General features: G+C 38.0%; 1 protein-coding gene across 1 annotated transcript; it reads left to right on the top strand.

The window, feature by feature from the left end:
- Positions 1-1112: 1112 nt before the first annotated feature.
- STEAP2 (STEAP2 metalloreductase) lies at positions 1113-13270 on the top strand (the record flags this gene model as incomplete). Its single annotated transcript, XM_082015226.1, has 4 exons — positions 1113-1762; positions 3443-3970; positions 5638-5802; positions 12986-13270. Exons 1-4 carry the CDS (start codon positions 1271-1273, stop codon positions 13268-13270), a joined length of 1470 nt encoding a protein of 489 aa, XP_081871352.1. The 5' UTR covers positions 1113-1270.
- Between the last annotated feature and the right edge of the window lie 215 nt (positions 13271-13485).

Here is a 13485-nt window from a genome sequence, read left to right as displayed (position 1 = left end):
CAGCTCTTCCTTTCTGTGTGGTCTGTTGTTGGTTGCTCCCAGGGACAGCAACCTTATGGTTTCTCTTTGCTTCTTCTTAGCCTGCCTTTCCTCATTGCTTCCTTCATTTTCAGAACTCATTCCTGTTCTACAGTGCAGAACCACTTATGTCATAACTGTGGTTTCATGTGAAGATTTCCTTTCTGGGGGTTGTTTTGTTCCTTTTTTATGTCTTTTTGTCTGTCTTACAGCTTTAATGCAGTTCTGTGACCTCATCTCTCCAAAGCAACAGCAGTATTTCTTTTAATTTTCTGTGAGCCTTAGCCTCTGTTCTTCTTCAAAGCTTCCCTTACGGCACTGAATTTGAGTCCTAAAACTTTCTTCCCTTTTATTATTGCATGAAATCTGTCTCTTCCTGCCATTAGCTTTTCTTGGAATGCTGTCCCATGTGTGTATCTCCAGGATTTATTTTCTCTGCCTGGTGAGAAAAATTCTGTTAGGCATATTTGTGACTCATGGCCTTGAATCCTTTACCCTTGCACTCACAGTTAATCCTTACACATCCATGGCTAGACTTAGCAGTCTGACCTAGCAGTGTCATTAGTGATCTCATGAATAGGCCTTGACAAATTTTCCTTGTTGTCTTTGCCATTGGATCCATATGTGCCGCCCATTTTCCGGGCTGGCAGGTGAGTTTGTCAGATGGATGTCTGTGTCATGGTGGTAGCCATGACATTTGCAGCTTTGAGACTTTTGCATCCCTTTCTTCCTGGCCAATATAGGATACCATGATAATAACCTGCATAAGCTTTTAATGGAATTCGGTTTCCATTAACTTACTGTCCTTATGCCAGCCACAGGCCAGCTATCTCTGCTGCTTATATTTTCCATAATTACCCAGTTTTCCTTACATGTTTCTTCTCACTATTCCGTTGACCATTAGTTTCAGGAGCACAAGTTTATCTTGTGGTCCAATATTCCAGGGCAGTGGAAGATAGGGAACAGGAGAAGATGGAAAAAATATAATTTACTTCTGTAACTGTATTATTGAAGTACTTCAAGTATTTTATGTTTCTCCTTAACAACACATTGCAAAACAAAATTGATTCGCACATACTTTATTAAGGAGGAAATATAACATGAAACTTAGAACCACATATTTTGCTCCAAGAGATGTTTATGGATTCTAATGTCTTGTAAAATTGTATGATGCTGCATTTTCCCTTCTGTTGCTTTCTCCTTTTTTTATTTTTTTCCAAAGAAATCATTATAGGTTTCGTGTCCTGGAACTATGGAATCAATCTCTATGATGGGAAGTCCTAAGAATCTCAATGAAACTTTTCTACCAAATGTTGCCAATGGCATCAAGGATGCCAGTAAGGTCACAATAGGTATCATTGGAAGTGGAGACTTTGCCAAGTCATTGACAATTAGGCTTATCAGATGCGGGTACCACGTGGTCGTAGGAAGCAGAAACCCCAAACTTGCTGCCGAGTTCTTTCCCCACGTGGTTGATGTCACTCACCATGAAGATGCAGTAGCAAAAACAAACATCATTTTTGTAGCCATACACAGAGAACATTATGCCTCCTTGTGGGACCTCAAGCATTTACTCGCTGGTAAAATTCTGATTGACGTCAGCAATAATACAAGAGTAGACCAATATCCGGACTCCAATGCAGAGTACTTGGCATCACTTTTTCCAGATTGCCTGATTGTCAAAGGATTCAATGTTGTTTCAGCTTGGTCGCTGCAGTTAGGACCAAAGGATGCCAGCAGACAGGTAATTGTTATATTTGTATTAATTTAACTTGTTTGTAAGATGAAAATGACAGGAACTGAATGTAAGCAGCCAGAACTCATGGGATTCATCCTGCCTGACTTAAGGTACCTAAAATATTGGGCCTTTAGTTTTAAGTTTTAGTAGCCAACAGAACATTCAGAGTATAGTTCATCCACTGGAAGACGTATAGAGTAAATGGTCCAAATTGTCACCTGGGATGCCTGCTTATCTTTAAACATTGCAGAGGAAATGTGGATACTAGCTTAGACTAGACAGCTGACCTTTAGTTGACTACGGACAGAGGACAGGAGTCGGGTCTTAATGTCTTCTGTAGGAAGTATGTTAATTTTTACCCTTATGCTCTGTACAAGGATAGAGGCAGTCTTCTCCAGTCTATTTTAGTTTCAGTATTAGTTTACATGGGGCAAACTAATGAAAGAGATGCACAGAAATCTGAGGTCCTGATTCCAGGGCTCAGGAGTCAGCTGTTCTAAAAATGCTTGCATTCCATGTAACAGCAAAGTGAATGAAAGAAATTACCTAGCTTTAGAATGCCCCAAGATCATAAATATGAGGAAACAGGAGGAGGCACATATGTTTATACGGGATCATTCATTTGATCCAGGACTGCTTGGGAACATGATGTTCAAATTCCTTCCCAGTATGTTCCCCAAATCCATCCTGCATATAGAAAAGGCAGCTTTATGTTTTTCATGCTTTGCTGAAGTGATAGAAAGGATTTAAGCTGATGCAAGAACCCAGTCCTTCATGGCTTTATGGACTCTGAGAAATGCATGAGAAATGACTGGTGTAACATGACTATTGGAGACTAAATTGAGTTTTCTGGCACTTCAAGTAGATTTTAAATGGAATGCAATTAATATAGAATTAGCATAATTTAAAAAATAACCTCACCATACTATTTTTATCCCTTTCCAGAGTAGTACCACACTGTAAGTGATTAACTTCTGTCAAAACTGATCATGTTTGCTGTAATGCATATGATCAGGAGTGTTGGGCAAATTGTAGTCCACTGTAAATTTTAAAGGAACTTTAAAGTACTTTGTAGCAGTGCACTCCTTTCACTATGTAATAAACTGGTCTTTAGAAGGAGTTCTGATTTGGCTCCTAGTTTTTGTCTTTTATGTTAAACATTTAATTTTCGTGGAAATCTGGATTGTGAAATTAAGCTAAAATTGTTATACATGGAGAGATTACACAGTTCTCTGCTTTGCATTCTGTTTATGCTACAGCTGTTTTAGGGTCATCATTCAAGATTCATGTATTTCTCAGAGACTCATGATTTTCTGAAATGCTTTTAGCCATTGTTTCAAGTTCAATCCAGTCCTGTAGACATTTCAGTGTGGGGGGTTTCAGTGTGCAGATTACCAGGGCATCCTATGATCAGCTCATTATTTACTCCAAGAAAAAAACAATTTTGTTTTGGTTATTCTGTTGTTAAATCAGGCTGCATATTTTCACTTTATCTGAATTTGTATATGGTTTCATTCTTATATCTTGGTGGTATAAGCTGGGATAACAGTGTGCAGTTTGGGCAGTAGTGCTGTGGTTTTGTCCTGGAGGCTCTTAAGGGTTTTTTGTGTTGGGTTTGGTTTTTTTTGTTTTTACCTTTGAGTCTCTTTCTCTGACTACAGACAATTCACTTGGCTTTCCCAATAGGTCTATATATGCAGTAACAATGTTCAGGCTCGCCATCAAGTAATTGAGCTTGCCCGTCAGCTCAGTTTTATTCCTGTTGATTTGGGGGCATTGTCATCTTCACGGGAGATTGAAAACTTACCTCTGCGACTGTTCACACTGTGGAGGGGGCCTGTAGTGATTGCCATTAGCCTGGCAACATTTTTCTTCATCTATTCCTTCGTCAGAGATGTAATCCATCCATATGTGAGAAATCAGCAGAGTGACTTTTACAAGATCCCCATTGAGATCGTCAACAAGACTCTACCAATTGTTGCTATCACTTTACTTTCTCTAGTGTATTTATCAGGACTTATTGCAGCTGCCTACCAGCTTTACTATGGTACTAAGTATAGGCGATTTCCACCTTGGCTGGACAACTGGCTCCAGTGTCGAAAGCAGCTTGGACTGCTCAGTTTTTTCTTTGCAACAGTGCACGTGGCATACAGCCTCTGCTTACCTATGAGGAGATCGGAGCGATACTTGTTCCTCAATATGGCATATCAACAGGTAAGCCAATCTTTAGTTCAGTTAAGCCAAAAATGCCTTAGCTGTATGCATATGGCTCATGAATACAATACATATGTTTTCTGGATCTGTTTCACTGTTTTCAGCAAGGAATGTTATGGGTTATCTTATGCTTAATTCGGCTAATGCCAAATAAGAAGGAAGACTAAAAGAAATATCTGTCCATTGTGCTCACCTCCGTGGGTCAAGCTGCAGTCAAGTTTGTGTGATAGGGGGAATCAAGGATGTGTCTTACTTAAATCCCTGGTAGGAATATACACAAGGAGAATGTAGAATAGACAGGAGAAGAGCAACAGCAGGAAACTTCTGAGTTTCTGAGGTATGTGCCTCTCTATGGATACTGAACATATGGGGGAAGTATGTATATCGTAAGTGCATTTACAAGTGTGAGAAATATAAGGGTGGATACTGTAGTAATGCTTACAGATACATATATGTTTACAAAACAAAAATGCTGTTACTTTGTAACATTTTGGACCAGTGGTAAAAATATTTTTTTCATTAAAAATTCTGTGAATATCACCTATTACAGGCAATAGAGATTGACTCACAGTTCCCAGGAGCAATTGGTCTTGCATAATCCTGAAACAAGCTCCAACAAATCTGTCATCCTTTAGGAGAGGGACTGATGCTCCTGTCTGTCAGCGAGGTAGCTTATTGTCATGTTTAAAGTGGCAGAAAAGCAGCATTGCCAAAAAACAGCATTGCCATTCAGCACATAAAATCTGCAGGAAAGAGGAATGCAATGGAACAGAAAGAAAAGCAAACCAAGGAAATCAGATCAAATGGAACAAATTAACGGGGATTGCGTCCACAAATTCTAAAAGGGCTGGCATGAAAAATTGAACTTGAGAGAAAGGCAGGAAGAGCAAAACTATAGAAGGCAGCAAGAAACTAGTTGTTCACACTTAGTATTAGCAAAGGACCCACTGATACTTTTACTAAGAAATTATCTTGGGTTTAATAATATTGTAAAACTCTCACTTGCTAATATTCCTAGTGAACCTCTTCCAAGAAATGCCATATCACAATAGTTCATCTGAAAGTGGAAAAATAATTAAATATCCAAGCCTCTTAATTGTAAAGGACCCGAGTTGTTTCTTTTTTCTGGTAAAGGTCTCCAACGAGAACAATCTTGGATGTATCTGATGTCCACAGTGAAAGAGGCAAAATAACTTTGAGTCAGCACAGGGAGCTGAAGCAAAACCAGGAAATGATGCTAAACTACTTCTAAATCTAACAAACTAAAAATGAAGTGCAGGTTTACCCAATTTATGTTATAGAATTTCAGTTCCCAGGGTCTGAAGAACACAGCTACTTTTCTGCAGTATATAGGAATGCCCAGATTTATCTGTTTTTATAACATAATTGATATATATAGTTACAAATTGTTATAAATATTATATAATGTTACATTTTCTTTTAACAACTGATCTGTTTCCATGTTTAACATATTTTTAATCTAATCAGAGCTAATACCAGCAGTAAGGAAATAGTTGGATTTCTCCAGGATATGAGGAAACCTCTGAAATATTTGACCCCATATTATAGTTGTCCTGTAACTGTAGACTTTTACTCAGCAAAATAACTTCTGTTGATATTTTTAATATTCTGTAGAATAAAGTGCTTGCTTTCTGCTCTTTCATCAGGTTCATGCAAATGTTGAAAATTCTTGGAATGAGGAAGAAGTGTGGCGAATTGAAATGTATATCTCCTTCGGAATAATGAGTCTTGGATTGCTTTCTTTGCTGGCAGTAACTTCCATCCCTTCAGTAAACAGTGCCTTAAACTGGAGGGAGTTCAGTTTTATTCAGGTGTGTTACTTTTTAAATAAGGGGATTTTGTTGTTACTAAGAATTCCTTGATAGTGATCATAATCATGAACAAAAGCACTTTGCAACATTAGCTTTTTTTTTCCTCTCTCTGCTAAGTTAATAAAAACAATGTATCCTTACTCAGCAAATATATTACCGTGAAGGCACATTAAGCATTTCATGAGTATTGGAATAGGAATTTGCATTTTACACTTTTTGGCCTTAAATAACCAATATTGCTAAGACCAAATGAACACTAATCTATTCCTTTTCCATTGTTGGAATTTCTTGCTAAATTCAAATTAGATAAATTTTTACAAACTCACTAAAGGCAATGATACTTAGCAGATACTACTATATGTAGGTGCACACAACTTTTAAAATTGAAGACTTAATATGTCCTGTAGGATTTTTATTGCACAGCCCTCTGACAGCCATGGTGTCATTGCTTGCTTCCCCTACACTGTGTGGGAATTAATACAGCTCTCAACTGTGTTATTCCCATTTGCTGAAAATACCCAATAGTAAAATATGAAGCTTCATTTATTAAAGGCAGAGGCTCTTCCAGGTCCTGGCATGCCTTCTGCTGCCCTCCTTCCTCAGATACATATCTACAACAGGCAGACCTAACCAGCATAAAATACTGAGAAACATAGGCTTTAATAAATCGCTTAATATTTACTTCCAAACAAAATTGTTATTAGTTTTAGGCAGCAGTCAGTTATAAGAAATTTTATAAGGGTTCAGCCTTGTGATAAATTTCCTAAGTGTGTACACACAGTTTTGAGTTTTGTTATGTTTTGTTCTCTGACTTTGGATTCAGTATTCTAGTCTTAATTCAGTCTTTTCTGATTAACATTTTTTTCAACATAGCCACTGTAATAATATGGCCTAAGTCTTATTCCTGTCACTGTTTACAAAGTCCTACCTTCAGAACACAGGCACTGACTTTACTGCTCAGGGCTTGAGCTGCACTTCATAATTTACAAACATTTTAAAGCGAGTGATGGGCAACACTTCTTTGGCTGTAGTTGCCAGAGGTCTTCTGTCTGTAAAGTAATGTCTTCCCTTCCCCTAGGTTTTCCATTGATGAAACGCTCCCCAAGTACTCCTACAAAAAGTTTGCTGAAAAATTTTTCAAATTAGAGTTCCACTGACAGAACTGTTTATTCTCACTCATGGTTTTGAACCTTCAGAGGGAGTAAATAATATCCATTTCATGTTGTTACAACATCCTGCCATCCAGAGTTCTCTCTGTGGGGACAATAGTGCTGCTTTTGGGTGATGGAAAACATTAGTGCAAGGGAAAAATATGTATTCACTCGTGAGTGAGGTGATGCCTTTATCCAGTAATGACTTCCAGCCACAAACCCAACATTTGTGTCTTGTTTTTCCTTACTCAGATTTAAAAATTTCAGGCTTTTGTGACTGAGTCAAAACCCACACAATAATCACATAGTTATGTGTCTACAAGGGCATTTTTTATTATGTCATATTTACTTCAGTTATTTGCACTGTAAATAAAATCAAAATAGTTCCAAATTTAAACAATTATAAACTTTAATGAATTATCTGTCAGTATTTTGAGGAATTTGATTGGGAACAAGTTGTTTGCGCTGGAGGTATTTTACAGTTGATACTACATTACATGCTGAACAGAACTGATATTGGTAATTAATTATGATGATTTGCAATTTTTAATCACAAAAAATACTGAACTACTTACTAAAAATTTCCTTAAAGTTAATGATCATTAAAGATACTTTACTTTGTCATTAATTACTTCTCAGGATGTAAGTTACTCCTTTAGTTACTTGTCCTTCAAAAAAGTCCTCTTGCTTTATTCAGTCAGAAAACAGATTTTCCGTAATCCCTCACTAAAGTAAAAGGAGTCTGCATTTCTGCACAAACTTCACTGTATGCAACTAGAACAGATAAAACATCATAATACTTACTGTCTTTTATATTTTTCTTCAACTGAAGTGCAATATGATGAAGTAAATTTGAATTACATTTTCTGAATCTTCTGTAAGTCAAGAGGACAAACAGTAGCACTGTTAGCCCATTATCTCAGTGCTGCTTTTTTTTAGCTTGGAAAAGCAGTATGTCTCTAGCTTTGGTCCTGTATCTCAGATGATTTGCCACAGTAATTGCTGAACTCGTTTTGCATCTGACTGATGAGGAATCAGTCAGTCAGCACGCTCACTTTCTTACCTCAGCACTTCCCACTGAGAACAACATACTATTACTTGCTCATCTTAGTAAATACAGTTTCATCAAAATAAGGGTCTGGCCTCTTCTAAAGAGTTTTACTGCTAAAACATATTCAGTCTTGAGTGCTACTAGGAAAGTCTGAGGTTACGATGAACAAATTATTAACATACACAGTATAGACTACTTTCTAGCCCTGTTCCAGTGATACAAGCCCTGAGCAGCATCTCCCTTACGTACAGTGGTTCAAACAGACGTCTACCACAGTTTTCCTAATACTGTAAAGAAACCCCAGTTGTGAATGTTTTTGCCCAGAAATCATTGCTGTCTTTGATATCCCCAATTATTTTGGAGATGCCTCTATCTTACCTAGCCTGATTTCACAACACAGGTGTCAGCAGCCCCAAAAATTCCGGCCTGCTTGATGAGGGAAAAGGACTTTGATAGGAGAAGCAGTGCATGCTCCACTCATTCCCTCAGGGTATGAACAGGAACAAAGTGAGATATGAGAAGGTTGAATAGAGGTGCAAAAGGAACTTACTGTGTCAGCCCTACCAGGAGCTGAGACACCTGCAGAAAACTTGGAGTTGCTGCGGGACAGAGCTGACCACTGTACAAAACAAATATCTGATTACTTCATCATGATTCAGAGAGAAACACTCATAACATCCAGATGGAGGAGCCGCAGGACAAGATAGTGATGAAGAGTTTGCTCAGTAGGAGATCCTACATGATGGGAACAGCATGAAACTTTGCAGGTATCTTAACATGACCCAGAGTTGGAGCTTACTGAGGAAAGAAGCAGGGAAGAAGCTGGGGCTGATAAACTAATGCATCAGTTTTCTTAAATCCCACTTCAGTACTCTTTTTTTTCTCTTTTAAACATATTTGGATAAGGAACACAGGTAGACATGGGCAAGAAAAAAGAATTAATATTTTGTCAGAGCAGGCAGAATAACTAGCCTAAACCAACACTCTGCAAACAGAAAAAGACATTTATTGAAACCAGTCCTTGAGTGTTCACAAAAAATACATGGAAATGAAGAATGTTGTCTGCAAGCGGTGCTGCACCAGGTCGTTCAGTCGTCTGAAAGAAGTTAAACTATAAATATATAATGTAAACATAAATGACCACTGCTTTTGTTTTTCCAGTCTAAGAGTTCAAGTCCAAAGCACATCACTCAAAGTGACAATGGACAGAGTAGACTGGCTTTGAAAGCTGAGCTTTATGTTACTTAGTAAAAATCAGCACAAATCTGCCATTTGCATAGTAGGAAGCCAATCTCTTTGTAGACATTTCTTTTGTCTGCAAGCACAATCATGCAAGTTTTTTGGAGGCAGTATGACTAAAGCTGTTCTTGCGCATGGTCTTTGAGGACGGGCTGCCCTGTCTTGGTTCTCCCACAAGAATAGGATACTTTCCCCCAGAGTAAAGAAGGAGGCCTGAATATTTAGCAAGTTTATGGGTAAGACTCCAGTCAGAATTGCTACAGCCTATTTATAAGTTTAGCAATATCCTGTGACTGGGGGAATCTGAAGTATACCTTGCATAAATGTAGGTTTTGGAAAATACCTTTTGTATATATAAATTGCTTGAAAATACTCGACCATTGTGAAGGTAGAAATTCCTGAAGCAGATTTATCCCACAGCAGATTTATGTCTCTATATATGTATGTGTTCCTGGTAACATTTTAGAGATTTTTCTCCTGCATCTTTTCCACTGCTCTAACACTTTTTTTTTTTTGCCCCAGACAACACCAGTTTGTCCACTCTATCAGTGGCCTTGGCTGGGAATCTTCCACATTGGATAAAAAAACTGACTTTGATCAGGAAGGAAAAGAGACAAAACAGGGAAGACTTAGAGAAAAGCTAAAAGATTGGGGACTCCATAACAAATGTGGTAATCTATTAGCTTCCAGAAAACATAGTATTAGAAGATAAGGAAGCAAAGCTACCAAAGATGTTATTCCCTTTTCCCAACAGCCATCCTAGAGCCTAGGCAGAGAGTTCCCAAGACTCACTTACACTTAGCTGCTACTCACTCACCAACGTGAATTTACCAGTAAAGGAAAGTATCCCTTCTTGCTGCTTTCAAAAGTCCTCTGCTCTTAAAGAAGTTGGCATCCTGTGCCACTCCCGGCCTCCCTGTGGTAACATCAGTGTAAGTGATCTTCCAGCTCTTGTAGGCATATTCATCCCATTCTTTTCGTGTCTTAAGAAGACAGGAAAGGATGACAGAAATGCAATATGTATATTCCGTCGGAAGCGCAACTACATTTTAGGACATCCGTTGTCTTTAATACCTGTATTCCCGCCTCCACATTGTAGAGTCATAAACTTGTGCAGAAGAAAATAACCTTGCAAAATAACCTGAATGATAGCAGCTCTTTCACCTTTCCAGTATTAAACAGATTGCTTTCTAGCAATTAATAACTCCCACAGCACTATCTTCATTTATTTCTCAATAATTGAAACATCTTTAAAGTTAGCATTCATAGGGGTGGTCAACTTTGGAATATGGCTTTCTGACACTGCCACTGGCCAAGATTTATAGTATGATGCAGTGCTATCAACTGATTTTATTTTTACTGTTCAGCTGCCCAGCAGTGCCTTTTCCTGCACTAGCTGATGTCTTTTTGTCCAAGCCTGCTTGAGGCAGTTCTGAGTTTCCTCATTTTACCACTCTACAGCTATTGCTGTAGTCCTTAAACATTTGCAGATACAGAAAATCCAAGTCTTTATAACAAACACAGAAGTTTTGTACTGACACAGCCTCCTGCAATGGGGTAGCAAAGGCAGCCAGCCTTGCTTGTACTTCTGGAAAAGTCATTGTCAGTAGCTGCAAGCTAGGATAAATGCTCTTAATGGAACTTTCTACTGCAGATCTGGCCTGACTAAACAAACCAAAGACTACAGAATGCTAAGTGGTGTGGAGGACATCCTTTTTCTAGCTAAGTGGTATTACTACTGTCAAAAGTACAGCACAGAAATACAGCAACTAAGGGCCTGGTAGAAGAAAATACCATGAGTAGCTGACAGAAGCTCCTATAGGAGTGTCTTTGTTGTCAGATTTTTAGATGAGTGGTTGAAATGGTCCAGTACATACTAGCACATGCCCTACCAACACTTTAAAGAAGCATATGGCAACTTTCCACAGGGGTAAAAAAAGAACTTAATAGAAGTGCATCATATGTTTTTCTTGTCCTTGTGCTGTTAGTTCTAAAGGTACTGATAAATGTACTGATGTACTTCTTAGCTTCCATTTTGACCATGAGATAGAAAGACATACATAGTTGTCTCAAAACTGTAGTTTTCAGATGGACTTTAAATAAGCATTAAAAATATATTTTTTTTAAATCTGGGAAGACTGTATAACATTTCCTTCTTGTTTCTTTTTCAAGAATTGTTATAGTTCTCATCAGTAAGCCTGATGAAGAAATGAGGGATATGATTCACTCGTGCCCTTTTCCCTGCTGGCAGTGATATAACAGGACAGTCATACAAGCAAAAATCTGCAATAACACATTCAAACATCAGATTTGATAGTATTGTTTGCTGCCCAGATTTCTTACTAGAACTTCCGTTCAGATACTGCATATGCCATTTTCATATCCACAAGTGGTTGTCTGATTGTTCCGTTTCTTATGGACTATTTTGGGAGCAAATTGTCCTCTTTAAAAAAACAGTGCAGCACATCTAAAATGTATCAATGTGACTCTGAAACCGTTGGCAAAAAAATGCAGAAATATTGGCACGTTAAAAAACATGGTACCAATCTCTAGTAATTAACAAAATTATTTTCCTTTTTATACCACTATATCTGTGAATCCTTGAAATGGTATTATCTCAGACATTCTTCTTTCCCTAGAAATTGGTTAATCTTGAGGTGGAAAGAATAAATTCTTTCACTAACTATTATAGACCCTTAGGCTGCATTTTTCTTTGCCTCTTTGTTTGCTGGTATTAACCCAAAACTTGGTAGGCAGTTACCTTTCTTAATATTCATTCTCTGTTTCAATGATTTTCTACAAATGTTTCCCAACCAAGCTAGTCATTACATCAGTTTTGGCCAAGAAGAGTTTTTCTTCATTTGTTCACCACCAGAATTCAAAGCATAGCCATCTTTTTTTACCATGGTTTGGGAAAGTCAAGGTTAGTAAATTTAACTCAAGCCTGCAGAGCAATACAGCTACAGGGTGCTTAAAAGGGCAGATTCACAGAAATGGTGAATGACCCCTGTTAGCACTACCTTCTGTGGCATGGTCTAGATTACGGGATAAGAGCTCCTCTGCAGGGTGCTGTGGGTACCTTCTATATCATGTTTCATCCAGCACTACTTGTTTATGATAAACTGCATTGTTGCCTTGTGCCATTACGCCCGAGTCCCGCAGTCCAGATATTCCCATTAACCAGTAGGCAACAGCTCATGGAGGAAGGTAAGGGATGATTTATGCTAACTTCAGACAAGTGGATGTAGGCCATTGTGAGGAAGAAGCAAACTGCACCTCTCAGAGTGATAAAAGTCTGCAGTGTTAGGCACAGATCTCTTCCAGCAGAATTGCATTGTTCCGTAATCATTAATCTTGGAAGTGATCTACCCCTCACAGTTAAATAACAGGGAACTTAATTTTCAGTCACAACTGATGTTGTTCCACTAACTTCACTGGGATTGTTCCTTATTCACATAGTTGACTTCCATTACTTAGAATTTGGGCAAACATTATCTTCATTTCAGCTTTGACTAAGGCTGATAGATGCTAGCAGAGATACGTTGTAAATCAGCGTCCCGTTCAGTCCACAGGTTTCAGAACATGTGAACTTAAAACCACATGTTGCTAATTTAAAATAGTGTATAGGTAAGAGATTTTAACATAATGTCTAATAGCAATGTTAAAATAATGGGTTAGAGCTGTCAGATGAAGGACCAAGTACTATTATCTTTTCTTTTTCCCGTTTTCTCTTTTTTCAAAGTCTACACTTGGATTCATTGCTCTGCTCATAAGTACTTTCCATGTACTGATTTATGGATGGAAAAGAGCTTTTGAAGAGGAGTATTACAGATTTTATACACCACCAAATTTTGTTCTTGCCCTTGTTCTGCCTTCCATTGTAATTCTAGGTAAGATCATTTTACTTTTGCCATGTGTAAGTAGGAAACTGAGGAGAATTCGAAGAGGATGGGAGAAAAGCCGTGTTATAGAAGAAGCAAGTGGGTCTGTTCCACATCTCTCCCCAGAAAGGATAACTGTGATGTGATGATAAACTAATATTTGTTAACACTGTTGTAGACGTTTGGGGTGGTTTTGTCATAAGCTTGTATTTTTAGGAGTTTAGTTAAAGTATAAGTAAAGTCACTGTGGACTTGTTTGGCACATAGTACAAGCTCTCAACCAAACTATGAGAAATTTATAACTAAAAGACTACTACTTCAGATAGCTACAATTTTTTTTTTTGAGGGCAGATGATTATGA

This window comes from Phaethon aethereus, assembly GCF_964289735.1.
Source record: "Phaethon aethereus genome assembly, chromosome: 2".
NCBI lineage: Eukaryota > Metazoa > Chordata > Aves > Phaethontiformes > Phaethontidae > Phaethon > Phaethon aethereus.
The sequence above is the reverse complement of the archived record's forward strand: the minus strand, read 5'-3'. Positions and strand labels throughout refer to the sequence as shown.